This window comes from Pomacea canaliculata, linkage group LG2 (genome assembly GCF_003073045.1).
Source record: "Pomacea canaliculata isolate SZHN2017 linkage group LG2, ASM307304v1, whole genome shotgun sequence".
Classification (NCBI taxonomy): Eukaryota; Metazoa; Mollusca; class Gastropoda; order Architaenioglossa; family Ampullariidae; genus Pomacea; species Pomacea canaliculata.
Genome location: NC_037591.1, coordinates 40,635,755 through 40,663,031, shown reverse-complemented (window position 1 = coordinate 40,663,031; position 27,277 = coordinate 40,635,755). Strand labels below are relative to the sequence as shown.

General features: G+C 36.8%; 1 protein-coding gene and 1 long non-coding RNA gene across 2 annotated transcripts; both read left to right on the top strand.

Moving 5' to 3' along the window:
- Positions 1 to 1,773: 1,773 nt before the first annotated feature.
- LOC112556897 (low-density lipoprotein receptor-like) lies at positions 1,774 to 15,015 on the top strand. Its single transcript, XM_025226339.1, has 15 exons — positions 1,774 to 1,917; positions 3,259 to 3,324; positions 3,666 to 3,850; positions 4,164 to 4,317; positions 4,993 to 5,238; positions 5,739 to 5,907; positions 6,445 to 6,578; positions 6,754 to 6,904; positions 7,095 to 7,231; positions 7,450 to 7,548; positions 7,925 to 7,987; positions 8,376 to 8,486; positions 10,249 to 10,413; positions 11,385 to 11,523; positions 13,123 to 15,015. Exons 2-14 carry the CDS (start codon positions 3,267 to 3,269, stop codon positions 11,507 to 11,509), a joined length of 1,797 nt encoding a protein of 598 aa, XP_025082124.1. The 5' UTR covers positions 1,774 to 1,917; positions 3,259 to 3,266; the 3' UTR covers positions 11,510 to 11,523; positions 13,123 to 15,015.
- A 2,617-nt stretch (positions 15,016 to 17,632) lies between these two features.
- LOC112556915 lies at positions 17,633 to 22,249 on the top strand. Its single transcript, XR_003097854.1, has 3 exons — positions 17,633 to 17,809; positions 21,822 to 21,945; positions 22,187 to 22,249. It is a non-coding gene; the product is annotated as an uncharacterized LOC112556915 (long non-coding RNA).
- The last annotated feature ends 5,028 nt before the right edge of the window (positions 22,250 to 27,277 follow it).

The window sequence follows — 27,277 nt, the reverse complement described above, 5'->3', positions numbered from 1 at the left end:
CAGCAAGTTGTTGCGTGCGTCGTGCAAATAAATTACCGTCATTACCGACGGGCGACAGGATACAAGACACAGGGTCCTGAATAGGGCAACAAGGAAACAACGGTAAAAAACGGCTAAAACACGGTGAATTTATGTGATTTATTTTTTTTTAAACACGGTAAAATCATGGCATGTGCATAGCCTTACTTTAAGGCTACAAAGTCTGACGGAAGTTCATTAACTTTTGCATTAATGTTTAACATGCATGGCTAGGTTTGTGTCGGTAAATGTCTGACATTCTAGTCCGTTTACTGCCGTGTGCTGGCTTATGCTTTGTTCCGCATCAACAGTGTTTGTTGGATTAAAAGCACCGAAAGCCTAAAGCAAACAATGTAGTGGAGCTGTCTATGCTTGTAAACCAGAAATCGTAGGAAGTAACGCTCTGTTTGATTTCTTTCACAGCCATTTGTAAACAGCCATTTGTAATCAGCCATTTGTAATCAGCCATTCGTAATCAGCCATTTGTAATCAGCCATTTGTCAGCAACCATTTCGTCTTGACAATCACAGTGTCAGCTCCTGGAATTGCGGCAAAGTTGTTGAACATTAGAAGTTTTGCTTGATGCGGATCAAACAGCTTGACTACCTGCATAATTGCCAACCCTGGATGTGTGAAACGATTAGTGGAATGATTTCTCCTGTGTTGTTGGTACAATCAAAATAGTTCTCATGGAAAAAAAAATGATTGTTATGCCATCATCGGGAAGCTTCCTGAAGTCCTGTTTATTCCTGTTTACCCTGTGAGGGTGCAGACAGGTGCGACAGCCAGTAATGTAGACAACCCAAAGAACAAGCTGCAGCCTCTGCTAGGCATCGTGAGGCTGGAGGAGATGACCAGCGCCCAGATAGTGGATCTCGCCCTCGCCATTCAGGTCGGCAGATAACAGTGGAAGACAGCTGCACAATGGAAGAAAAAGGAGAATTAAAATCATCGCCTGACACGTCTGGAAGAACTGAATGTTATATCGCGTGAATTGTTAACCAAACATTTTCACTCCATAGAAAGCTTGAAGTGATCCAAAACCAACCACAGTTTACTTTAAATGTATACGACCAGCAAGATAATCATAATGACTCAGATGACGACGCTGACGATAATGATGATACAACGACTACAATGGCGATGACAAAAATAGTTGTTTCTATTATTAACTATTATCTAATCCCAAGATGTCTTATATCACTTTGATCCTTTACCCGTTTTCATTTCCCAAAATTGCATGAGAGGGTACAATGAGACTCGAGCTCTGACTAGTCGGTGAAGAAACAAGGAAGTAGCGCTATCCGATGTTACCTCTCTGTCCCCCCTCTGCTCCACTTTTTGAGGTAGAATTAAAAAAGCGGTGGTAACATTCACCTTAAAAACTTTTTAAAAACCCGACTACTCTACTTGCAGGACGCATGAACTAGCTCCTAACACAAGCAAAGAACAGTTAGTAAGTTGTGTTTGTAGCTATCGATACATTTTTTTCTCTTATTTGTGCGGATGCTAATTTCTATGCTTTTATCACCATGGTTATTTGGATATTCAACTTAAATTTTGCAACAAAAGTAAGAACAAATGCGTTGGGAAATTAAAAAAAAACTTAGACGGCACACAAATATTATATTCTCTAATAAAACTATTTTAATTTTTACGCTTTGACGCTCCCTATGTATTTGATGAATTTATTACTGACTTTTGTATGAAGCTGATAAAATGCACTTTAAAATTTACAGCGATTTAGTTTTTAAAGTTTCAAGATTTACCTTAATATTATTAAATTAAATAAAGCAGAACTCTTTAGGCATGACTACAAAAAACTAAGTTTCAAAGCACCGAACAGCGTATGTCCAAACAGGTGTGGTGTTGTCAGGAAGTACTGTCACCACAACAAAGGTAAATAATAAACGATTGGTCGATTGCCTTTAGTTAAGGACAAGCATAAGGGTCTGTGGAAAAAACAAGTAAGGCTGTTGGAATCACTGACAAGAAGCCCTGCTCGAAGAACCCTCGCTTGATGCTGAACTGGACAGGTTATCTATCGATGAAAAGTAAACAGGTAAGTATACTGATTAAAGGTATTCAGAAGTTTTACGAATGTGTCTGTGTGTATGAGTTCCAATTGCTAAACAACAAAAAGAAACAACACAGAAATGGCAACTTTGCCTTATGGATACTGTCGATTTTCTGGAACAGGAATATTCACACATGAGTAAAATACCACTAGAGAACATTTCATAAAGTTAAAGATAAAGGTCATCACCTAACCTTTTCAGATCTTTGAGGAGGGGGGGGGGAAGGTGTTCGATACCTCCCTTTTCTCAAGGCGAGCTATACATTAAGGTGGTACCCATCTCATTTCTCCCTCGCTTCTTTACTTTCTGCAACCCTCAATGGAGTCAGGTACCCATTACCGCCAGCTGGGTCGACTTGGGAAGGTTTGGTCTGTGTCATGTGGTAACTCTATAGGGGAGGTAACAATCGCCCCAACTAGGGTCTAGGGTGGTTTGTTAGCAATCCTAAAGGTCTTTATGGGTATATGCCAGTGTAGAAGTGTAATATGAGGTAGAGGTGGGAGACAGCCCTATGTAGTTCCAGTAAATTTGGACTCCAACGCTCTAACCACTCGGTTATCCGCTTCATAACTGACAAGATTCGCACCGTTGCATCTAGTCTTACCTGATTCTGCACTATGTATCTCAACTGCAGTTCAAAAACACATATACAACAGGCGCAACCTGTCTTGCTCTATTTTTATCATCTATGGGTATGACAAATGGGGCAGTCAACTGACAAAAATGATTTATTTTAATCACATAATCCCCATTGTGTAAGATTTTCTTTTTTCTTTCGTTAATGAGATAGTTAAAATTCCGAAGATAAAAAGAACTAATTGCAGGGCTACGAGTTTTCGTGTTCTTTGATTACGTGTCACACGGATGATGCGAAGCTGTTGTAGTGTCGCACAACACATCACGTTGAGCTTAAAAATGAGTACGAATGGGAGATAACTACTGCAACATTCAGGAATTGTTCCAGTATGGATTCTTTCCCTTTAACCGCTAACTTAAGGGTTTTTAAAAAAAAGTCAACCTATGGAATAGTTAATTAGATGAAATAAATGGTATCCATGGACATATTCTTCCCCGTGTATCAGATTAAAGGTCGATCTAAATCATCGGTAGGACGACTTTAAAATGGATAATCAGGTTATTGATGTTTTAATTGTTATTTCAGCAATCGAGATGATCACTCCTCTGTTTTTGTTTTTCTTAACACTTGGAATTCATCCGCAAGTTCAAGGTAATTACTAGTAATTTCCCATTACAGAAATGATTTAAAATTATTTAAAAATACACGTGTGTGTCTGTCTGCTTAAATGCATTTGTATATTTTATTAATTAATTGAGTATTTTATCAATACCGACTTTCATATGTTAAAGTCAGCAAACAGTTTACACACACACACGGGAGAAACTACTAATAAACACAAGTGAGAAAGAAGTACGTGGTGTGCAATTATAACTATGTTTCTTATTAGTAGTTGGAAAGGTTTTTTTATATTCTTTTCTTATTATTTCATTTACATTACTAAATGACTTTCGCTTAAGGAAAGCTGAAATAGTCTAAAATCTGTTTCTTAGCTTGTGGCGGTGAATACACTGCACTCACTGGTCTCATACTGTCTCCATTGTACCCGAGTCAGTACCCGCCTGATCAGGATTGTGTTTACATCATCAGAGCACCAACAGGATATCGGATTACCTTGACATTTGACAGCTTTGATGTGGCAGGTGACTGGAGTAGCTGCAAGCAGGACTATATACAGGTATCAATATAATTAAAGGTACACAGATTTAGAGCTTTTAGTTTACTTAATGTAGACACATGAGTAGATTATGCAATGTGTCTTTAAATGATTCCAAAGTATTTGTTTTTCTCGCAATTTCTCCAACATTAACTTCTGGGTTGACTGTGACCGCTTGATGTCTTTAGTCAAAAGTGTCAGCATCTGTCTCGAGAACAGTTGAAGTGCATTCAACTGATATGCCCGGAAAATTACCCACAATTTATTTCATGAAATTATAGCTTGGTAAGGTCGAAGTGAATGTTTTGACTGTCCCGCATCTCTTCGTTTGAAGATTAAAGATGGCGAGTCAGGGACATCACCATTCTTGTCTATCTACTGCAACACCACAGCGTACCCAAGACGATCAACATCAAACACAATGTGGATCAGATTCCATTCTGACTCTACTCAGTCAGGAGGTGGCTTCCATGCGAGCTACACTGCAGGTGGGAAAACCTAAATCTTCTGTGCAATATGTCATGAATGTTTTATACACGGTAGATACACACCTGTCACATGATCTGGTAAACATATAATAAAAACACAAAAATTAAAGTAAGGAAACTTGAAAACATGTTTCTGTTCAAGAAATTAGGGTTATGTCTACCTCTATGCAAACAATGTAAAATCATTTTATGAATAAGAACATTGTTTTTCTTTATCTAAATCATTCTACAATCAACAGTAAACGCTAAGCTTAATAAAAGCAAAAATAATTTTAACCACGGTAATTCCCCAAACTGCATCAGGAACAATAAGCTATTTATAAATGACAGTTTTTTTTTCAAAATATATGTTGAAACATCATTTGTTGCGGGCCAATAGCTTGCTTAACCTACATTTTTTTAGACATGAATTTAAATCACACTTAGTATATTTTGTGTGTATGTATTTGTGTGTGTGTGTGTGTGTTGGCAAGCGTGTGTGTTTTGTAAAAGTTTGTTATGTACAGATGGCAATGACTTTCTGAGGAATGCAGGCCTGTTCGTGTTTTCATCAAAATACACTTGTAAACTCTGTCAAACTGTAATCACGTTTCGTCAAGAGCATTAGACTTTTTATTTATTTCTATTTTGTTGCTGTTATTATATTATAACTCCAATTGTTTCGATTCTCTGCAGCCATAATTCCCCTAAAGTTTCTCCTTATTACCGAATCTAATCTACCGTGGTATGTGGGTATTCGGAACATCGACATCGACACGAATACACTGTTTGATATTCCTCTGGAGGGACTAAAGGGCCCTGCTGGTGTTGAATACGACCCGATGACTGGTCGTGTCTACTGGACAGACAATGTGGAGAAGACCATCCGAACATCGAACCTTAACGGCAGTGATGCTCGGCTTGTTCGCTATTTAGGATTGGGTAAAGTCTTTCATTTAAAAGCAGGATTGCACTATATATAATTAAAGATATATATATATATATCTTTTATTACATAATTAGCATGATTTGTTTTCTTCTTTTGCGAAGGGAAATACAAGGAATGCGATGGATGTGTATAATGTGGAACTGAATAGATCAATGTAAATTGATAATGTATTCTTTGTTTTTCTCATTGTCCTGCCTTAGTTCTCTATCGTTGAAAAGTTATCTTAAATAATTCGTAGATCTGTAGTAATTATGGCTCCAGTAGACTGGTACACACAAGTCCGTTAATTGTTTACTATTTAATTAAAATTCTCAAGAAATTAAATTTGTTTCTAGAAAATTTACGAGGTTTTCAACATCCTCATGATCTCGAACTCTAACTACTGTATTCAATATTTCAATATCTCTAGTAAAAAAAACATAAATAAGTTAAATAACAAATGATAATGGAGAAGGTTTGTTTAAAAATTAATAATTACAGTTATGTTTTCCAGCCTCTGTACCAGACGGCCTGTGTGTAGACGCACTGTCCAGGCTCATCTTCTACACAGACGCAGGCAATAAAGTCATCGGCATGATCACTATGTACAGCAACACTCATCGAATAGTCATCAACTCCTCACTTGACATGCCGAAAGACATCGAAGTTGACAAGCGCAATGGGTAAACATATTAAATTTAAAGATAGACTAATTAATTTAATGTAGAAGATAAAAATTGCTCAGAAAAATATGAAAAACCGTTGATAGCAAGATAATGTTTTTAAAAAATGAGTTAAATACAATTATGGGCACATTGGTCTAGTCTCAGATATCAGGTTTATAAGAAGTACCAAAAACTGTATCGAGTGAACAGGCTTCAAGAGTCATTGCGTCCTCGCAACAGTGTTTCAAAGATGCACAAACCGTCACTAAAAGATTCAATTGACAGGGGACGTAACGCTGCTCTAATAGCGCCATCTTACCATCAGTAAGACAAGCACAAAGATGATACAGAAATAAATACACTAATCAAATCCGTATACAAATGATGAATTTCAGCGCACAAACACACGCCATGCACATTCACCTACACACAAACCACTTATCTCTCAATAATATTATAAGGCGTATAATGTCAAATGTAACCAAGTTAATTAAAATATTTCAAGATAATCATTTATACGCAAATTTCATTTTTCGGGTAAAAACACCAAACTAGGGTAATGTACTGGAGCGACCGTGGCGCCACACCTACCATAGAGCGAGCCAACTATGACGGTACAGGACGTCAGACTCTGGTCTCAGGGGGCGAGTATCTCAACCAACCGAACGCCATCGCTCTCGACACAGTCGGTGAGATCTTTGCTTATCACTCCATCCTTCCTTTTTCTTTTCCTTTCTCATTTGTTTTCTGCGATATTATTATATATGAAACATTTATTCATGCATTCTGTGAGCTCTTTTTGCTATAATTTCTATATTTTGTGTGTCTGTTCTCTCTTTCTATCTTGTGGATGTACACGTGCAGAGGGCAGACTGTACTGGGCAGATGGTGGCACACAGCAGGTAGGCTGGGTTGACCTGGAAAGGAGGAAGATTTCGGTGATTCTACAACAATCGGGATCAGTCTTTAACGGCTTGGACCTCTATCTCAATGACTTCTTTGTGACGGACTGGAGGTTGGTAGTGCTATCACTTTATTTCTTTATTTCTATTGCATATTACTGTCAATTTTTGTATTTCATCCGACTTTATGGAGAAAATATGTTTACTTTTACCAAAACTGAAATTATGTTTCATTAAATACTTTCTTCTATGTAGAGATAAACCAGTTTCGTTCATTTTAAAATATAAAGTAACCTTTTCCAGCTTTCAAAATCTCAATCAGACGATAAAAACACGCCTATTTCGCTATGGGAAGGATGGCAGTAATGGAAGAAACATTTTCATCCATCTCTTAAAATTAAATGACATCCGCGTCTACGCTGAGGAAATAGAAGATAAAGGTCAGTGGGCAGGTCACGTGTAGACAGCAATAGTTTACCTGCAAACACACTGCACAGGCAAACACTGTCATGTGATGATAGGAGGATTCTACAACACGTTCAGACTTCTCACTACCGATGTCTAAAGCTTGGTTGTTTTTTAATAAGGGGACGGCAGCGAACACCCCGGTATGCCTACTTTTCATATTTCACATCTGGCTGCCTCATTGTTATTACAGGGCCCAACGGATGTGGAAGCAACAATGGTGGTTGTAGTTACATCTGTGTACCCACACCTGGCAACAGAAGTAAATGTCTCACTGAGGACGGAGGATCTAGTAGGTAACCTATTGATAGCTGGGAAATAGTTGGAAAAGAAAATCATGTATCATAAAGAGCAGGAATAATATTTTGCTTTTTTTTATTTGCTGATCCTTGTAAGCTTAAAAGGAAAACTAGTTTATTGTCAGTGCAAGTTGCACATCAAATTCTTGCAGTAAAAGTAAAGTTGCCAGCTACAGTAGTCTCAGTCATTAGGTCCGAAAAAAAAGAGAGAAGGAGAAATAATAATATATACCCACATTAGCTATCGCATAATAACTATTCTCAATACAGGAATATCCACTTGCAGTAGCAGCAAAACAAATATCTTTTTTTTAATTTTTCTCACTTAACTGTGATATTTATTTATTGTTATAATTTATCCAACTACAGCAAAAATTGAAAATCCAGCTACTGGCAGCGCAACTAAAGCAAGTGATCCCAGCATATCATCAGGTAACATTTAATTCATTTTGTTACATAATGTAGCTCTTCTAACAAAAAACACGGTTCTGATGAGAAAACTAAACCCATAAAAAGCTGGATATTGTTTATGGCATTTGAAATAACAAGTACGTGGTTTTAAATTCATCACCATGTACTTGCTGTAGTTATGGTGCATGGTAATTACGTGCATTTCCTATTTCAAATATCATTACCAGTGTCCTCACATAAATACCTATTAACAATTCAACGCCTGGTATCGTGGAGGTCGACCCAGTCCTCGGGGCATCTCCACCACCACCTACAAGAGGTATAAAAGCACAGCATGTACAAGAGTTCGCTATTCTTCCGTTAGAAATATTAGAACATTATGTCACCCATTCCTGTTTTTGCTTTTCAGAAGCAGACTCTGTGAGCACTAACACCAAGATCATCATTGCTGTCTGTGTTGTGGCCGCTGTCGTAGGAATTGCTGTCATCATCGCACTCGTCGTTTTCTTCAAACTAAGACGTAAGACGAATGACACCAGCTCGGGTGATGAGTGTCTCCCCGTCCTTGATGTCTGTACATTTGCAGTCATTGTCATAACAAATGTACATTTGTAGTCATTGTCATAACAAATGAACATTTTGTAGTCATTATCATATAAAAACTTTTGTTCCTAACCAAACCCTAAAAGTAGTTTGTACAGTAAACCTAGATGTACGCTTCTCAAGCTAATGAGCTAAAACGTGTATAGCGAACAAGAAACAATTTCAGTAAACTTAAATGTCTTTATACATTTAGCATATCTTTGGTTATTACAACCAAAATTAGTGACTGCAGCACAAAAAGGAACCTCTTTTATGACTGAGCTACAGTTGCTTCACAACATAAAGAAATGTTAAAAATACTTGGTTGAACACTTATGGGTTAGTAGACAAAAACAGAAAAACCAAGAAGTACTTCTATACCTTCATTCACAACAATTCTTCTCCAATCCAAAACTGTGTACAAAAATGCTTTTAAATCCTATAATGTCCATTGACTTGTGCTTTGATTGGACTTGAATTTTAATGACATTTACAAAGAACAAATACCCTCGCTACCCTACTTCGGTCCCCACGTGGTACTAGTCAAACCTGATGGAGGGACAAATGCTCACGAGTGAAATTTCGACCGGTATTTAAAAACAATTATATCTATTAACATACAATAAAGTCAAATGTGATACTCCCCTTGAAAGAGCATTTTGAAAACATTTCCGTGGTGTGCATTTTAAGAATTATAGGTTTTGTTTCTTTGCAGTAAAATCAAATCAAAGATTGTAAGTGTAAGGGGCAGAGAATTCAAAAATCGGGAAGTAGGTCAAAAGTTAGAAATCAAGAAAAAATTATTTACGCAAAATATAATATTATAAAGTACCAATCAAGCATATATGTTATTAGAACATACATTAGAAGTTACATATTACCAGTGTTGTCCATAGGAATGGGAATCCCATGGGAATCCCATGGGAAACGTCCCATGGGACGGGATGGGATGGGACAGCACACATTTGTATTTCCCATGGTAGTCGATACTGGATATTGCAAAATAAATTTACTGTTATTTCATTCATCAAGGATTTAAATCTTTCCTCTGAATCATCTATTGTATGTGAAGTAGCAGGAATTATAGAACAAAAGCCGAAAAGTGGTTTTCAGTGTTGTCCATAGGATTGTTAATACCATGGGAATCCCATGGGAAACATCCCGTGGGATGGGACGGGATGGGACAGGCATAAATTGCCATGGGGCGGGATGGGACGGGATAGAAAAATATGTCCCATGGACAACCCTGCATATTACTTACTGTTTTCTTCTCATTTTCTGCTGTTTGAGTACAAATCCGTGTCGAATTAAGTAACCAGGGAAGAACATCAACATGGCTCTTGATCAACCAAACCTTTGCCTACTTTCAAACATAACGAAATACCTGATTCGTTGACTTTCAGCTTTTAAAGGGAAGTAATCAATAGTGAAACATTTCCTTAGGGTTCCAGTGTTTCCTCCCTTTTGTATTCATTCATTACGCACAGTCTTACAGACTCAGACTGTACTGTGGTTACAGCAATACATTCACCAAGGGTGTGTGATACCTCAACGGACTGAGGATACACAGTATTTACTCTTATTGCACCTTTTATTCTTATTGCTTAAACGAATGATATTAAAAAATAATGGTCACTGTGTCTAAGTTCACAAAGAGGTGACCTAGGAACATACAGTCTTTCGGATGATGAAATGCGCAGGTCAAAGAGATCCCGAAGAACATGGGGCTTTCACGCAGATACAGAACACACCTGAAGTCGCACTGGAGTCACTGGCATCAGCATCAAATGCTCTTCATTCCGGTCTGTATGAAGAAATCCCAAGTTCTCAATCAGGTGATAGAGATGGCTACTCTAATAACGCAGGTAGGCACACTCAGAATGATTTTTGCTATCGTCAAACCAGGTACAACTGGTCGAAATACAATTAGTTTACAGAATAATACTTGTCTTCTCTTTCTGTCATGTAAATTATAGCGAGCAAAACCTGTTTATGGTGATCAAGATCATTTATTATACCTGGTCGAGAGGGGGTGAGCACAAGACTCCTTGAGGTGATGGCGGCTCTAGGGCGAACTAGTAGTTTTCGTACTTAAGTCTATGTTACTATATAAATCTTGTCATCATAACTCAAGTGTTTAAACTGTTTTGATTTGGGAAACATGCCACGGAGTTATTTGTCCATTGAGCCTACCACTCCACATCGTGTCAGGATATTTGTTTATACTTTTACTACTACTAAAAATAATAAGTCACACATCATGGTTTTCACGCACCCTGTTTCAAGTATTTGTGTTTACATGTTTCAACAGCCACAGAACTCAGGGTTGGAATATATTTCTCTGTGCTTCTCTGACGAAAAGCACAGATGATACATATTCCTTGTTCACTGCTTTCTTCAAAAATTTTGTCAAATCAGCTTTCCGTTGCACACCTTCTTATTGTTGCCTACCTAATGTTACTATGTACCTGGCTTCTCACACTATTACATTACATAATGTTTCAGACCTGTGTTCTGTTGATGAGCTCAAAAATATTTTCTTGGTCTACAATAAGGAGTTATCTGTCTTTTCTGTAGTCTATGGCTGTTGTTGTAGATAAATATTTAAAGTACAAGCATATAGAGGATGTTTATGTGGGGATGGTGCCATTCACATCCATCCACCCATTCACATCTTGTTTAAGACTCACACAGAATATGTTGTTACTTGACCCCAATGTTAATCTTGTCATCACCAATAATTTTCCCCACAGAGTAGATTATGTCGGCATAGATTATCAATAAATAGATGATTGAGATCGTACATGTTTCTTTTCTTGAATTATGTTTTATGCAGATGGCACAAGCTATGAACAACCTGTAAGAAATGAGTCCGTTACTTACATCACACCGACGGGTTCTCACTCCGATTCCACTCATCAAGAAGAACACCAATATGATGACTTGAATTCCTCCAATTAGCCAATGCCTTACAGGTAGGTTCCCTTAGCACACGGTCTTATCAGGTTTTACAAATTAAAATACATTTTTAAAATGTTTTTTCCCCATCACCCTATTTTTCGTGTAAGAAATAGTTTACAATCAAATAAATAAATATATATGGAAATGTTTGAATAATGATTATCAAATTTCAAATATCAAAGTTCTTTAGAAAAGGATAAGGAGAAAGTAGACAATGACTCAACTAAGCTTCTTATGTCGATAGTTAATCAAAATAAGCAAACATAATTTTTCAAAATAACAAAAGTAAAGACACAGTTTAACTCTATATGCTGTTAACTCCTATGCTGTTAAATATTCAGTGCATTAATAATTAGCACGAGAGGAAAAAAGGAATTTACTGTTTATACTTATTATCAGCGGGTGTACATTGATAGTCAAACAGCAGAACATTATTAAGCTTTGACACGGAACTAATTCAGATGTCTTAAAAACCCTCAAACAATGAATATTTAGAAACATTTTATGCCCTAGCGCTTGCTTAAAAATAAATAAATAAAAAACAACTTCGAGACACATTGTGTTGCATTGGATTTTAGTGATGCTACATTTTTAGAACAGAAGTTGTGTCTCAGGACGGATGCTCTTGTCTGGACATGACTATACCAAACCCCAGAAAAAATGCGACAAAAGAGGTCTTGGGCGGGTGGGTTACACCCTGCAGAAAAAAAGACAGAAGTAGTTCTACCAGCTTCACACCCTCCTGGTCCAGTCCGATTGTTTCTGGGTGATGTTGCTGTACCGACTGGTGATTGAGAATGTCAGTACAGTCCACTCTCCATCCTTGCCCTTTGACACTGGACCACGGTGTCCCTCCTAAGTGCAGTCAGCCTGTGAAGGAAGTAAAGTCGTTGTGAGGCTTTGTTGATCGGGGATATTACATTGTTTTACATGCTGAGTTTATTTGAGATGATGATACACTAAATGTGAAATAATCTCTCTATTATCAAAAGAGCGAGTAGAGTATTTCTAGAATAAAATAGAATTGTGTGGTTATAAAATTTACTGTTAGTTATTTACTATTAAAATATTCCAGAATATGATGTTAGACAAAATCTCTCATGCTACCGAAAGTTTGCTCTAAGTTGGTCGTTTAATAAAATATATAAGCAGTATTTTACACAAATTCATTTACAAAAAGACATTTTTGCCTTGGTTATGTTAACATTTTCTTTGTGTATGAATTAATATAAAATATGATTTTACAGTAATTTTGTAATCAAAGTGCATCCACTTCTTTAAATATATAACTTTTAAGTTTTACGTAGTCTCTCTAAATCGGAGTTGGTGAGTGATATCAAAACTGTGACCGTGTGAATATTTTATTTTATTTATTTTGAGTGGAACCACATGCTGGTTGGCCACAGGCTTATTTTTTTAAATCATTGAAGGGCACAACCACCGTCAGCACACATTAGCGTGTAATTGTTCTAATTGTTGTAAATAATAACAATAATTTATTATCATTTACAACATAATTCTAAATAATTAGTCTCCTGTACTTTGAAATCTGTTTGTACTACATTTTTATTTTTCTTTCATGTAAATTCTTCTATTTGTCTCTTTTCCTACAGGAGCGGACACAGTAGGGCCAGGGATTTCGTAAATCATAAACAGCAAGCTCACAATAAGACTGTTTTCTTTTACTTGACGACTATAAAATGTATTAATTGGCATAGTTTATTCCTTAGTCAGGTGTGATAAAGTCAGGGGAGGGCAGCACGAAAGTGAGGCTGACACCATTGCCAGGCAGGCCCTTGACTGGAACCCTCAGGGGAAGAGGAGAGCTGGGAGACTAAAGCAGACATGAAAAAGAACAGCAGAGAGCGAAGCAAAGGACATCGGAACCATATGGACCCAACTGAAGGGGGATGCCCTATAGCTGGTCCGCTGGCGAGGTGTTGTTGTGGCCATATGATCCTCGAGGAATAACAAGAACTAAACGAAGCATTCTGTAAGGGCATGACCTGTTGCTAATGAGTAGAGTCAGGGTCTTTGGTTGTGAGAATTGTAAAAATTCGTTTATGATGTTATCATTTCCCCGAGCTTTGCTTTCTTTAAGCTTTTTTAGGCAATTGGCAACCTCACTCTTAGATACTTCAGTGTTCAGATAGTTATTGCTATTTTCAGGTATGTGCACAAGTAGTTCAGTCTCAAATGTTTCATTACAAGAGTGATTTATCTTCTTAAACTGCTCTAAGAATTCATTGCAGGTTGGGTTTTTCTTTCTTTTTTTCACTGTTATTCTTGTTTAGAGTGTTCCAAAATGCCTTTGGGTCTTTACATCTTAGATACATAATTTTCATAAACCATTTTTGCTGCTTTCTTGTTTCTTAGCTTTAAAAAAATGTGTGTCTCTTCATGCGGCAGCTGGAGTTAAACCATGGTTTAGTTTTAGGCTTTTGACTAGAGACATAATATTTCAAGGTTGAATCAGAAGTACTTTGGGTTAAGCATTTTATTTGGATAATAGTTCTGCTACATGCTTTATGTTTATAGTGCATCCTAGTTTTCTTTGTGTCTCTGCTTGAAAATATTGGCTGTGTTTTTTGTTTTGGTCAAGTTATCAGATAAGGGCACCTCATGCAAAAAAAAGGGAAATGGCACACCTAAAAAGCAAAATCATCGTACACAATAGTAGTGTATCAACTGATAAACTGGCCATCTTTGTGTTGTAGTAGTATCAGCAGTAGTAAGATCCTTGCGTAGTGATCTATTTCTGTAATATTGGTTTCAATTCAGTGTATAAACACATTTTTTGGTGATAAAATCATAAATCTAGGTTTTGGTAAAATGTTTCCATATACACAAGTGCCAAGTAAACAAAGTATATAACAAGCATGGGTGTTTCTAATTTAGACATGAAAGGTTATTTAATGTCAAAGATAATGGACCTTTTCAAATGTATAACACTTCACCTTCAATCAAGCCATGTGGCTTTCCAATGACAAATAGGCTGATATAATATCAACATAATTTGTTAGCAAAATCTATAGCCCAAATCCATCACACCAGACTACTAGTGCAAGTGTACATAAAATCCCACTGTCTCAAATTAACTTGCCTATATGTTGCAGATTTTTTAAAAAATAGTTCAATGACAGTACATTAAGCAGTATTATAGTATGCAAATGGAAAAACGATATACCCTCTATGAATGTTTTTTTTTTGAAGATTGTAAAATACATATATAATGTAGAAATATGCCATAGTAGTTTAAGTAATAAATTAGACCTATTTGAAGTTCTGTAGAAACCATATCAAAAATTATTAATATAAGCACAGTTTGTGGAATCTGGGATGTTCTCACTAGTTCTATCTTTCACTCCTTCTCCACATCTTTCCTCTCTGCTCTTATCCCCCCCTTCTATACTGAATGAATGTGTCTTGAGAATGAAAATTTGTAATAATGTGATATTAAAAAATATATATATATATATTAAAAAAATAATTAATTAAAGTATTCTAGTATTAAAGTTTATGAATGCAATATTACTGAACATTTTATTTACTCTCATGTTTCTTTAAGTAATATATGTACAGTGATACCTCGGTTCTCGAACATAATTCGTTCCGGGAGGACGGTCGAGAACCAAATTGTTCGAGAACCGAAGCAATGAAACCCAAAGGAAATAATGGAAACTGGATTAATTCGTTCCAAGCCCCAGAAAATGCCTATTTACTGGCCTAATTTGTATATAATATGTAGAAAAACGTGAGTCTCAACAAGAAATAAGAAATAAAAGTGTATTTATTAAAACAAAAAAACAAACAAAAAAAATGTACTGTACAGTACAGTATAGTAAATTGTGTTTCATTTACTGTACCTGTACCAAACTTTATGGCAGGAGGGAATGAATGTGGAGGGAGGAGGGAAGGGGGATGGTTATTGTCACTGATGACGCAAGCAAGGCGCGCTGGGCCGCAATGAACGCCATTCGGCTCGACTCGGCTCATCTCGGACGTTCGGATGTTCGAGTTCCAAATATTTGTTCGAATTCCAAGAAAAAATTTTCTCGAATTTCCTGGTCGAATACCGATTTGGTCGAAAGTCAAGGCGTTCGAGAACCGAGGTATCACTGTATATGTGTGTTTTCTTCACACTTAATGTACATACCCATGCAAACTTAATGTTTCTTTTTGTGTAAGAGGCAGGGTTTCTCAGATAATAATACTCAGAAGAACTTCAGAACCTTTAAGAGCATTGCCACCAACAGTCTTCATTTATAGAGCATGTTGCATCTGTTTACAGAGTCCCTTCTTTTATGTGACATGCTACTCGAATGCCATTCTTCGCATGCATGTTTTAAATGATGGTTATAATATATATATAGCTGGTCAGAAATTTAAAAAAGTCTTCCAAACTGACCTACAAACAACAAAAAATAAAAATATAAAAAAAGAAGACATTAAAATGACAAAAAAGAAACATAGAATAACGAGAACGAGGAACAAACTGGAAAATCGGAAACAAACTGGAAAATTGGAAATAAACTATTTAAGGTGCGTTCGGCACCTCGTGTTTTCACAGATGATAACCTATCGCAATATCGTCACGGACCTTTTGTAAAAGAATCCATGTCTCTTTATTGGCTAAATATACTTTCCTAGGCGACAGGCCGACGTTGAATTTTATTTTGTTTTTCTATTCCTCAAATTTTCTCATGGTCATACAGGAAATAGCATACTACCGCATTGTTCTTTCCACATAATCTTTTATTATCGTTGACTTTTACCTCTTAAGTTCACAAATGAATGCCACTAGAAGTATATTGTTTGGCGCTGCAACAGATTGCTTGTATTACTTCGTCGTCGCTGTCAAATATGTCCATCAACCAAACTACATTCTCTACTTCGCTGGCAGCCGCCATTTTAACAGGCGCCCACGGTGGGCGAAGGGTTTCACAGAGTCTCACAGGTGCGAGCGCTGGTTTTCTCTCGCTGTTTGTACATGACAGTTTAGATCAGTGGTTCTTAACCTTGTTTGAAGTACCGAACCCACAAGCTTCCAGAAATACAAGGAAGTAACGCTCTGTTTGATTTCTGGCACAGCCATTTGTAATCAGCCATTTGTAATCAGCCATTTGTAAACAGCCATTTGTAATCAGCCATTTGTAATCAGCCAGTAATGTAGACAACCCAAAGAACAAGCTGCAGCAAACAATTTTTCTTTAAATCTATTTGACCAGTAAAATAATGATAATGACAAAGATGACGACGCTGATGATAATGATGATAACAACGACTACAATAGCGATGACAAAAGTAATTATTGCTATTATTACTTATTATCTAATCCCAACATGTTTTATATCACTGTCACCCTTTACCCGTTTTCATTTCACAAAATTTCATGCAAGGGTATATTGAGACCCGAGCTCTGACTCGTCAATAAAGAAACGAGGAAGTAACTCTATCCGGTGTTACCTCTCTGTCCCCCTCTGCTCCAGTTCTTGAGGTGAAATCAAAAGCGTGGTGGTAGGAGGTAGAGAGTGGGGAAAACATTCACCTTAAGAACTTTAAAAAAAAACCCGATTACTCTACTTGCAGGACGCATACACTAGTTCCTAACACAAGCAAAGAACAGTTAGTAAGTTCTGTTTGTAGCTTTCAATAAACTTTGTATTTATTAGTTGCTTTTATCACCATGTTTATTTGGATATTCAGCTTAAATTTTGCAGTAAAAGTAAAAATAAAGGTGGTGGAAAATATATAAAAAATTAGATACCACAAAAGTGTTATATTCTCTAATAAAACTATTTTAATTTTTAGGCTTTGAAGCTCAGAATGTCTTTGGTGAATTTATTACTTATTTTTGCATAAAGCTGATAAAATACACTTAAAGATTTACAGTGATTTAGTTTATTAAAGTTTCAAGATTTATCTTCATATTATTGCATTAAATAAAGCAGAACTCTGTGTTCATGACTAGAAGGAACTTAGCTTCCTAGTGTCAGGACTCCAGCCCCAACCCTTCCACCCTCGATTTCTCTAAACCCTTTTCATTGTGATTTTCATAGCCAAGGTATAAGCGCCAAATAAAGCTTGTTCAGCCGGGTGTGGCGTTGCCAGGGAAGTACTGTGCCCACAGCAAAGGTAACAGTAAACGATTGGCTGATTGCCTTTATTTAGGACGTGGATCACAAGGGTCTGTGGAGCCAAAGACCAGAAGGCTGTTGGAATCACAGACAAGAAGTCCTGCTCGCAGAACCCTCGCTTGATGCTCAACTGGACAGGTTAGCATATCGATGAAAAGCGCAGGTAAGTTTACTGATGAAAAATATTCAGAAGTCTTAAGAATGTGTCTGTGTGTATGTGTTCAAAAGGTAAACAAGAAGAAGACATAAAGTAACTGTAAATCCTCATCGAAGCTCACGATTGACAACTTTGCCTTAGGGATAATGTCGGCAATGATTTTCTGGATCAAACGTTTGTCACGTTCAATGTTAGAAAGTAAATAAAGTAATACTCCTAATAAATGTTGAACATTTTTCTTTTTTACAATTTTCTTGTAATTGCTTGGAAAAAGAAAAAGAACAGAAATATCTCCTTATAAAGTTTTTTGTACTTGTTTGGGTTACCAAACTAGTTTCGTTAAGTGTAAAGATTAGATTGAGTGATTTGGTGTCGGGTTTTATTGTAGAATGACTCAGAAAGCAAGAGGTCGAGGTCAAAGTTATCATTAAACACTCACTATTGGCGAAACATGCTTTACAGGCTAAACAAGAACAACATTTACTGACTTGTCCGTGGCTGCTCAAAGTCTGACGGTCTCCCTTGTTAACTATCGTCAGCACGACAATCATAGCTAAGGTTCAGGGCATATTTAAGGCTGTGGCGACTGTTTGAAAATTATATCAAGTTACGATTGCAGCGTACGAGAGCAAATGAGAAGAAATAAATAATTCTTTACTTTCTTTAATACCACTGTGATTGGCTTTTCACCAATGAGTGAAATACGACTGGAGAACATTTCATAGGGTAAAGTTAAAGGTAAAGGTCATCACCTAACCTTTTGAGGTCTTTGGAGTTTTGGTGGTGAGGTGCTGCCTTACCTTCTGCAACCCTATATGGAGTCAGGTACCCATTACCGCCAGATGGGTCGACTTGGGAAAGTTTGCTGTGTGTCATGGGATAACTTAAATGGCGAGGTACCAGTCACCTTATTTAGGGTCTAGGGTGGTTTGTTGCCAAGCCTAAAGACCCTTATGCATATACATATCCCTTCTTCATTGCTTAGTTCAAAAGATTCTGTCAATTTAATTGCTCACTTTATGTTTGCCTACCTAATCGTACTACGTATCTCGCTTCTAACACTAGGACATTCCGTAATGTTTCAGACCTCTGTTCTGTTGATCAACTAAAAGATATTTTGCTAGTCTACAAGAATGAGTTACATGTCTTTTCTGTAGTCATTGGTTGTTGTAGTAATTGAGGTAGCTAGGGCATGGAAATCACCCAGAGTTACAGTCTTAACTAAACTTTTCGACGTGTCCACAGCCTAGGGAACCCTAAATATTTAAAATGGTCCTTGTGTAGAAGCGTTTAGAGGACGTTTATGGGGGATGGTACCATTCACATCCAAACATTAACAGAGGTGAGCCAGGATGGCAGCAGCCATCAGCGAATATGCAAACAACGTCTGTGACAAATGGACAGTCACGACTTGTAAACATAATGGCTACACAGAGAAACATTCAATGCCATGTCACACCTTGTGAGACGGTGAGAGATGTCTTTTTTCCCTGCTGTTACCTGAGGCATGACTGATCTTCCTTTCTGTTCACGTGACTTGCTGATGATTGGTTGAAGGATTGTGGTGGTGTGCTTGCCCAACGTCACCCGTCTTATGGTCACTCTCCTCACCCAGTGGCCGGGCAGCTGGTCAAAGGATGAGGGGCGAGCAGGGTGGAGGAAACAAAGTGTTTTCAACAGTACACACCCAAACAAGTGCTCCAGCTACACCAGTTACCCGTATTTGTTCAAATCAATTACACCTGCTTCTTCAAATTAAATAGGTACTTGAAGTAAATGTAGTGACTAAACTCTAACTTCGTTACCTTTATATTGCTGAAAAGTATTTGCTTTTGGAAAGTTAATGATGCTGTTTTCACTGACATCTATATATATGCGATTTTCACTGAAAATTTTTATTTAGGTTTTGTTCTAGTAGGTAATTTATATTTTAATATATAATAGTGCTGTTTATTTGACATTTAACAAGAAATGAGTTTTGACTTAGCTTTTGCTGTATGGCTCATAACTTCAATAATGAACAAATGTAAGACCAACATCACACCTTTATAACTTTATAACTTCGGAAACAAGACATTTACTTGAGTTCTTCCCAAGGCAACGGCTTACCCTCGCTTCATAACTACGGCCCCACCTGTTTCATAGGGACAACCTACCTTGGGCTTGTTGGCAATATGAGGAAGATTTCCCCCAACCAATGTTAAGGTGACAGTGAATTCGCAAAGATCTCTTTCAATGACACAAAGGTGGAAACAAATACCCGACTTTGGCAGAGAACGAGAGGCATGACTAGACTTCATAGTCAGTCAAGGGTGAATTGCAATAAGAAGTAATAACATTGAATTGCATGTTCCTTTTCTAAAACAGTCTTTAGGTGGTAGCTGACTTTACTACACGGGCGACTCTTTAATCTGAAATCACATTAATAAAAACGCTATACACTTGACTTGTAATGTACAATGCTATGAAGTATAGCCTGACAACATATACAAAGAAGGGGATTTAAGACTAACCAGGAAGGAATTCTGAGTAGGTTAGTGTGTAACTATTTATGTTCATGAGAAAACAAGTCTTCTAAGCTTTAACAGCTTAGGTTGTATCTCCGTCCTGCTACATTGTCCGACAAACCTTCAGGCCATATTCACTCAACAAATGGAAAAATTCTTGTCAGTTGGTGAGTATTTTGAGTACTCACTGCTGTGAGCAAGTTAATAAGTAATAAGTGTTAAAATAATATGAGAAAGATTAACAAATATCTACTAACGTGAATAATTTTAGGGGTCTACACTTGTACTGAAATATTGTATCTTGGAAATAGCATAGTCAGGGTTATGATGTAGTACTGAAAGGTGTGATTTGTGGTAGCAAGCTTTGATTGCAAACGAGTTTCTCTTTTTATTCAAAGAAGGACAGATAGATGAATGATATATGCATGGTAGATTATCAAAAGATGCCAGGAATTAATCGCTCCGTCAAGAGGCACAACGAAGAAATAGTTTTAACTCACTTCATTTTTGGAAGTATTATTTACGATCCCATTCATATACCTTCCACGATTTTTTTTTGTAGTGAAACTCAAACTGTCACAGAAATGATCAGGGTGAGACCTCTTGCTTGTCTGAGTATTATGATGAAGGGACTGGTCGCGATGTTTTATATCTGAATTGATGTAACCATTAAGGGATTTCTAATTCTTTGCTCTTATTTCAGTGTATTAAAGATGAACTATAATTTTATTATATCACGAATAAGAGGGTCGCAGTTAAGGGTAAAGGCAGCTCGAGATACTGAAGAAGTGATTCCTCTCTACCTCTTAGTCTTTCAATGTATCGAGTGAAAATACAATATTTCTTGTCAATGCATTCAGTTAAAGTTCAGCATTTTACTCTCAGTCTATCAAGTTGCAGTCTAGCATTTTACTACACTCGCAAACAAGGATCAAGAATTAAAGTTTCTCCATTTTAAGTAGCTGTTGAGATCATCTGACACTGGGTTTCTCTCGATAGGACAACCTCTTGAATAGTTTCGCCCACAACACTTCAGCTTGTCTTTTCCCTCGCTGTTTAGAAATCAAGCGATGTTTGTGTGAACTTCAGGTGACTGCTACATTTTTATGAGATTAGTTTTACTTATTGTTATCGATGCTTCGCTATCCTGTCATCGTACTCACCCGCTTGTGTGTAGGTAAAGTCAGTTTTCTACACATTTTCTTTCTTACCTTTTAAATTTTTGTGTCACTTTCATGTGAATACATATCATTTGCACCATAATTCACGAGTCAGTGGGGACTGACAGCTTGCCACTAGTGGTCCTTTGTGGTCATAGAACGGAGTCGAGACTCCTGGTTGAATAGGTTGTCATAACACGGGTGGTTCAACCAACACTCGCACCAGACCATTCAACACAGCAAAACGATTCCCTGAGGCTGTCCAATTCTTGTTCATTTGGTTGTCGAGTGGCTCAGGACTTTATAGACTACGACAGAAATACTAATTTGTAACAATTCGACTCAACACAGTGTTCTCAAGGCGCCGAGAATCTCAGCTACGACACAACCATCCAAAGGTAGTTACACGGCGCACGGACAATGGCCTCCACGTTTTTGTATTTTATTACATTTGGAATTCACCAACAGGTGCAAGGTAATCATAAAGTTTTTCTACATCTTAAAACTGTCTTTAGTTAACTATAAGCTTAAATTTTAGTCCCATATAAGTAGACATTGTGTCTGTTACCAATTATTATTATTTCATGCGCTTGCTTCCCAACCCAGCCACCAACCGACACAAACAGCAGAATTGAATCATCACACATTGCACAGAAGTTTGAATTAACATCGTTCATCAGACTTTAAAACGGTTAATGGTGTGGTTTTCATTGCAGCAAACGAGATGATCACTCCTCTTATTTTGTGTTTTTTACATTTGCGATTCATCAGCAAGTGCAGGTAATTACTAAGTAAATCACATTATAGAAGACAACTGATTAAAATTATATATGAAACACAAAGGGGTGTGTCTGTATGTATAAATATATTTTAGTCCGTCTTTAAATACCGAGGTCATATTGCCTTTTTAATGTCGACAAACGCTTTTTACACTCACATCCCCACTCCAAACAGTAGATCGGGTGAAAACTACTGAGAAACGGAATATCTAGTAATATGACTTGTATTTTTTTTAATCCTTTTCTTCTATATATAATTTAAGGTACTAAATGATCCTGAGCCTAGTAAAAAGCTTAAATAGTCTAAATCTGTTTCCTAGCTTGTGGCGGTGAATACACTTCACTCACTGGTCTCATATTCGTCTCCATTGTAACCCGAGTCAGTACGCCGCCTGACCAGGACTGTGTTAATAACATCATCAGAGCACCCAACAGGATATTCGGATCACCTTGACCTTTGTCCATTGTGAAACTCGCAACTGATGGTTTTGGTTGCCAGCAGGACTTATGTGCAGGTATGAATATAATCAAAGGTAATAAAGATTTAGAGCTTCTAGTTCACTTAAGCCCTGTAGCAACATGAGTAGCTTTTGCAATGTGATCTCTCCAATGGTTCCAAAGTATTTGTTTTCTGCGCACTTTCTCGCGCATTTCTCGCGTATCAACTCTGGGTTGACTGTTCACAAACAAACAAACTGGTTTTCGTCTATACTGGTTCGATTAAGAACGACCTTAGTTAAGGTTTGTTTCTGTAATTAATGTCATAGCATCCATAAAGAAAGTTGCTAGGGGGATTGGTGGTGCTCAATAATTATTTACTTTTAATAAAGTAAAGCTGATACCAAATACTTCTCTTTATCAAATCCAAATCTAAGTCCACTCCTCTACTGTTGACACACACGGACTTACAAATATCGACATGAAAGAAACAAATGTCAGAATCGTGTGTACATACAGACTATATAACATTTGTTTTATCCCAACATTGTTATCTTCCAATATTAAGTTACCCAACGACCTGAGGCCTTACAGCGAAACTAGCTACCATCAATGGTCTCTGGCCGCTGATGTCTTTAGTCAAAAGTTGTCAGCGCTGTATCGTCGAGAACAGGTAAAGTCCACTCCCAACTGATATGTAAATGGCCAACAATGCCATTGAAAGAAAATGAAGCTGGGAAATGTGGAAAGTGGAGTGTTTGTGACGTCGCGCATCTCTTCGTTTGAAAGCTAAGTGGCGTTTATGCGACATCACCAGTCGTGGTCTACCTACTGGCATACAGCCGACAGGCCTCACTAAGAGACAACATCTCCAAAACACCATGGGATCAAATTCCATTCTGACTCATCCAGTCCTGCGGCTGGCCTCCAAGCGAGTGACACTGTCAAGGTGGAAACCTAATTTCTTACAATATTCATGAATGTTTTATTACAACGTAGTACATGTTACATATTGTAACTGTAGTAATAAAACTAAGAAATTAAACTAAGGACTATTCAAACATAATTCTTCTTCATAGAATTAGGTTTATCTCAACACATATGCAACAATGTAAAAGTCATGTTTGATAAAACTTTTTTTCTTAGTCTAAATGCACTAGACAAGTCCACAACAAACCAAATCAGTAATAAAACAAAAAATTTTAACCAGGAATTCTTCAAACTATCAAGGAACAAAAAAGCATATATAATAAAAGTTTACAGTTTCTTTCAAAATATCTGTTATAAAACATTGTAGTGCCAATGAACTGCTTCACCTACATATGTTAAACACAAAAAATTTAATTACATGAGTATATTTGGTGGTCTATTTGTGTGTGTTGGGCTGCGTGTGTGTTTTGTAAAGATTGTTGTATGATGGCAATATTTGAGGAAGATGCAGGACCTGTTCTCTTTTCAATCAAAAATTACTTGCAAACTTGTCAAACTTTAATCACTTCGCGTCAAGGCATTGCATTTTTATTATTTTTATTTTGCTGCTGTTGTTATTGTTTATAATCATCATCATAATATCATTTATGCATTATTACATCTCCAATTTTCGATTCTCTGAGCCGTAATTCCGCTAAAGTTTCTGTTACTTGAACTGGATTTTGGGGTATGGGTATTCAAATCGACATCGACACGATGACCAGTTTGAATTCCTCTCGATGGATACAAGACTGCTGCTGTGACATACACCGATGACTGGTGTATCACGGCAGACATGTGGAAAGACATTCGAAGATGAATCTAGGCAGTGATTCTCGCTTGTTCGCTAATTTAGGATTGGAAAGTTTTTCATTAAGCAGGATTGCACTTATATAATTAAAGATATATATATTATATATATTAATAATGCATGAATTTTTCTAAGTTTGTGATAGGGAAATATAGGGGAAGCATGAACTCAAAAGAGCAATCAATGAAGATGTACTCTGGATTTTTCTGATTGTCTGCTTATTCTTCTAAGTGAGTTCTACACAAGTCGTAAATTAGTAGGATTATGGATTCGTAGATTGGTCATACACTGTTTAATTATTTATAATCTTTAAATTTTATAAATTTCTTCACACAATTTTCAACATCTCATGTACAGTGCTTGACTAATGTATTCCATATTTCCATAGTTCTAATAGTCATCCTTTAAATAACAAATGATAATGGAGATGGTTGTTTAACAACTAAAATTAATTTATGATTTCTAGACGCAGGCTAGAGGCCTGTGTAACCACTGTCCAGGCTTATCTTCTGAACAACGCAGGGCAATAAAGTCATCGGGATGATCACCAATGTACAGCAACACTCATCGAATAGTCATCAACTCCTCGCTTGACAATGCGAAGGATATCGTAACTTGACAACGCAATGGTAAACATATTAATTAAAGATAGATAATTATTATATAGAAGACATAAAATTCTTCAAATAAATGAAAATTTGTTGAAACGTACAAGTTTCAATAAATGAGTAATTATGGGCACATTGTTATTCGTAGTATTAGGTTTCTAAGAAGAATTAGACAGTACCATTGAACAGCTGAGGAGTCATTGTGTCTGCAACAAAATTTAAAAGATGCCAAACCGTGACTAAAGATTTAAATTGACGGGGACGTAAGCTGCGCTGCGACACGCCACTTCCTTCCCTTTTTTCATTCTCGTCTTGTCTAACGAAGTGTTTGGAATTCTATGTATTAGCTATACGAGTAAGCGTTATGTGAAGTTAATCGCGACTTTACAATACTAGATAAGATAAGATGATACAGAATAAATACCAATCAATACATCTACAACCTTTTCGTATTACAAAGGTTTGTCTAAGCACACAAACACAGCAGGCAGATTCATTTACACACAAACCCCTCTCTCTTAATAATTAAAGACGTTAATGTATCATGTAACAAGTTAATGAAACTATTTGAAAGACATTCATTTATACCAAATTTCATCGTAACGGATAAAACAATCTAGGTAAAATAACCTGGAGCGACTGTGGCGCCACACCTACCATAGATCGAGCAACTAGAGGTACAGGAGTAGACTCTGGTCTCAGGGGGCGAGTATCTAACGAACCCACGCATCGCTTCGACACCGTCGGTGAGATCTTTGCTATTAGTCATCCTTCATTTGTTTTCCTTTTCTTATTTGGTCTGTGTTATTATAATTTTTGGAAGATTTAAATTTTCTTTGTGAGCATTCCAAATTTTTATATAGACGTTTTGCTATATATTTTTTATTTGTGTAGCTCTCTCTCTTTATGGATATCAGTGCAGAAGGCAGCTTCTGGGCAGAGGTGGCACACAGAGGTAGGCTGGGTGACTGGAGGAAGAAGACTTTTTGATTTACATCGAGCCAGGATTATATATTAGGCATAGACCTCTATTCAATGATTTTTGTGACAGACTGGAGGTTGGAAGTGCTATCATTTATTTCTTTATTTCTATTCTGTATACTGTCTAATTTCTCTCACTGACTTTAATGGCAAAAATATTGTTATATTACCAGATGTTAAATTATGTTTCTAAATACTTCTTATTATGTTAGACATGAATCAGTTTTGTTCATTTAAATGAAAGTAACCTTACTTTTCAGCTTTTTTAATCTATCAGTGGTTAAAAACACGCAATTTCTATGGCAAGGACGCAGTAATAATAGAAACTATTTCAACCGCCTCAAGAATTAAATGATATTGTTGTCTCGCTGAGGAAATTGAATAAGGTCAGGGGCGGTCAGTGTAGACAAGCAATAGTTTACCTGCAAACCTGCAAGACAAACATATCATGTATGAAGGAGATTTACAACACGTTGATTTATTACCGATTCTAAAGCTGTTTTTAATAAGGGGACGGAGCGAAACTGTATGTCTACTTTCTATATTCACATTGGCTGATCATTGTATATCACAGGACCAAACGATGTGGATAGCAACAACGGTGTTGTGTTACATCTGTGTACCCAACTGGAATCAGAAATAATTCTCCTGACGGAGAGATCTAGTAGGTAACCTTTGATAGCTGGGAATAGTTGGAAAGAAAATCAAGTATATAAAGAGAAGGAATAAATTTGCTTTTTTTAACTTTTCCCGATGCTTATAGCTTAAAAGGAAAATAGTTATTGTCAGTGCAAGTTGCACAACAAAGCTTTGCAGTAAAAGTCACGGTCTTTGCGTGGTTAGTGATTACTATGAGAAAGTTGCGAGCTGCAGTAGTCTCAGCATGGTCGAAAAAGGTGGAGAGCATTTAAATGTGAGATTTCATAAGAAGGAGAAATAATAATTATACTAGCTATGATAATAACTCTCAATACGAATACTTGCAGTGCAGCAAAACATATCTTTTTCTAATTTATCGGTAATGTGATATTTATTATTGTTATAATTTACAAATAAGCAAAAAGTGAAGTCCAGTGGCAGCAAACTAAAGCAAGTGGATCAGATATCTCAGGTAACCAGAATCATTTGTAATATGTCTTCTCAACAATAAGCTGGATATGTTTATGGATTTGAATAAAATAGTGGTTTAAATGCATTCAGCTTGCTGTATTATGTTCGACG

Bases quoted from the DNA above. Each gene is read 5' to 3' on its own strand.
- LOC112556897 (XM_025226339.1), top strand. From the start codon at position 3,267: ATGATCACTCCTCTGTTTTTGTTTTTCTTAACACTTGGAATTCATCCG. The intron at 3,325-3,665 runs GTAATTACTAGT...TCTGTTTCTTAG, and splicing joins AATTCATCCGCAAGTTCAAG to CTTGTGGCGGTGAATACACT. The intron at 4,318-4,992 runs GTGGGAAAACCT...GATTCTCTGCAG, and splicing joins CCATGCGAGCTACACTGCAG to CCATAATTCCCCTAAAGTTT.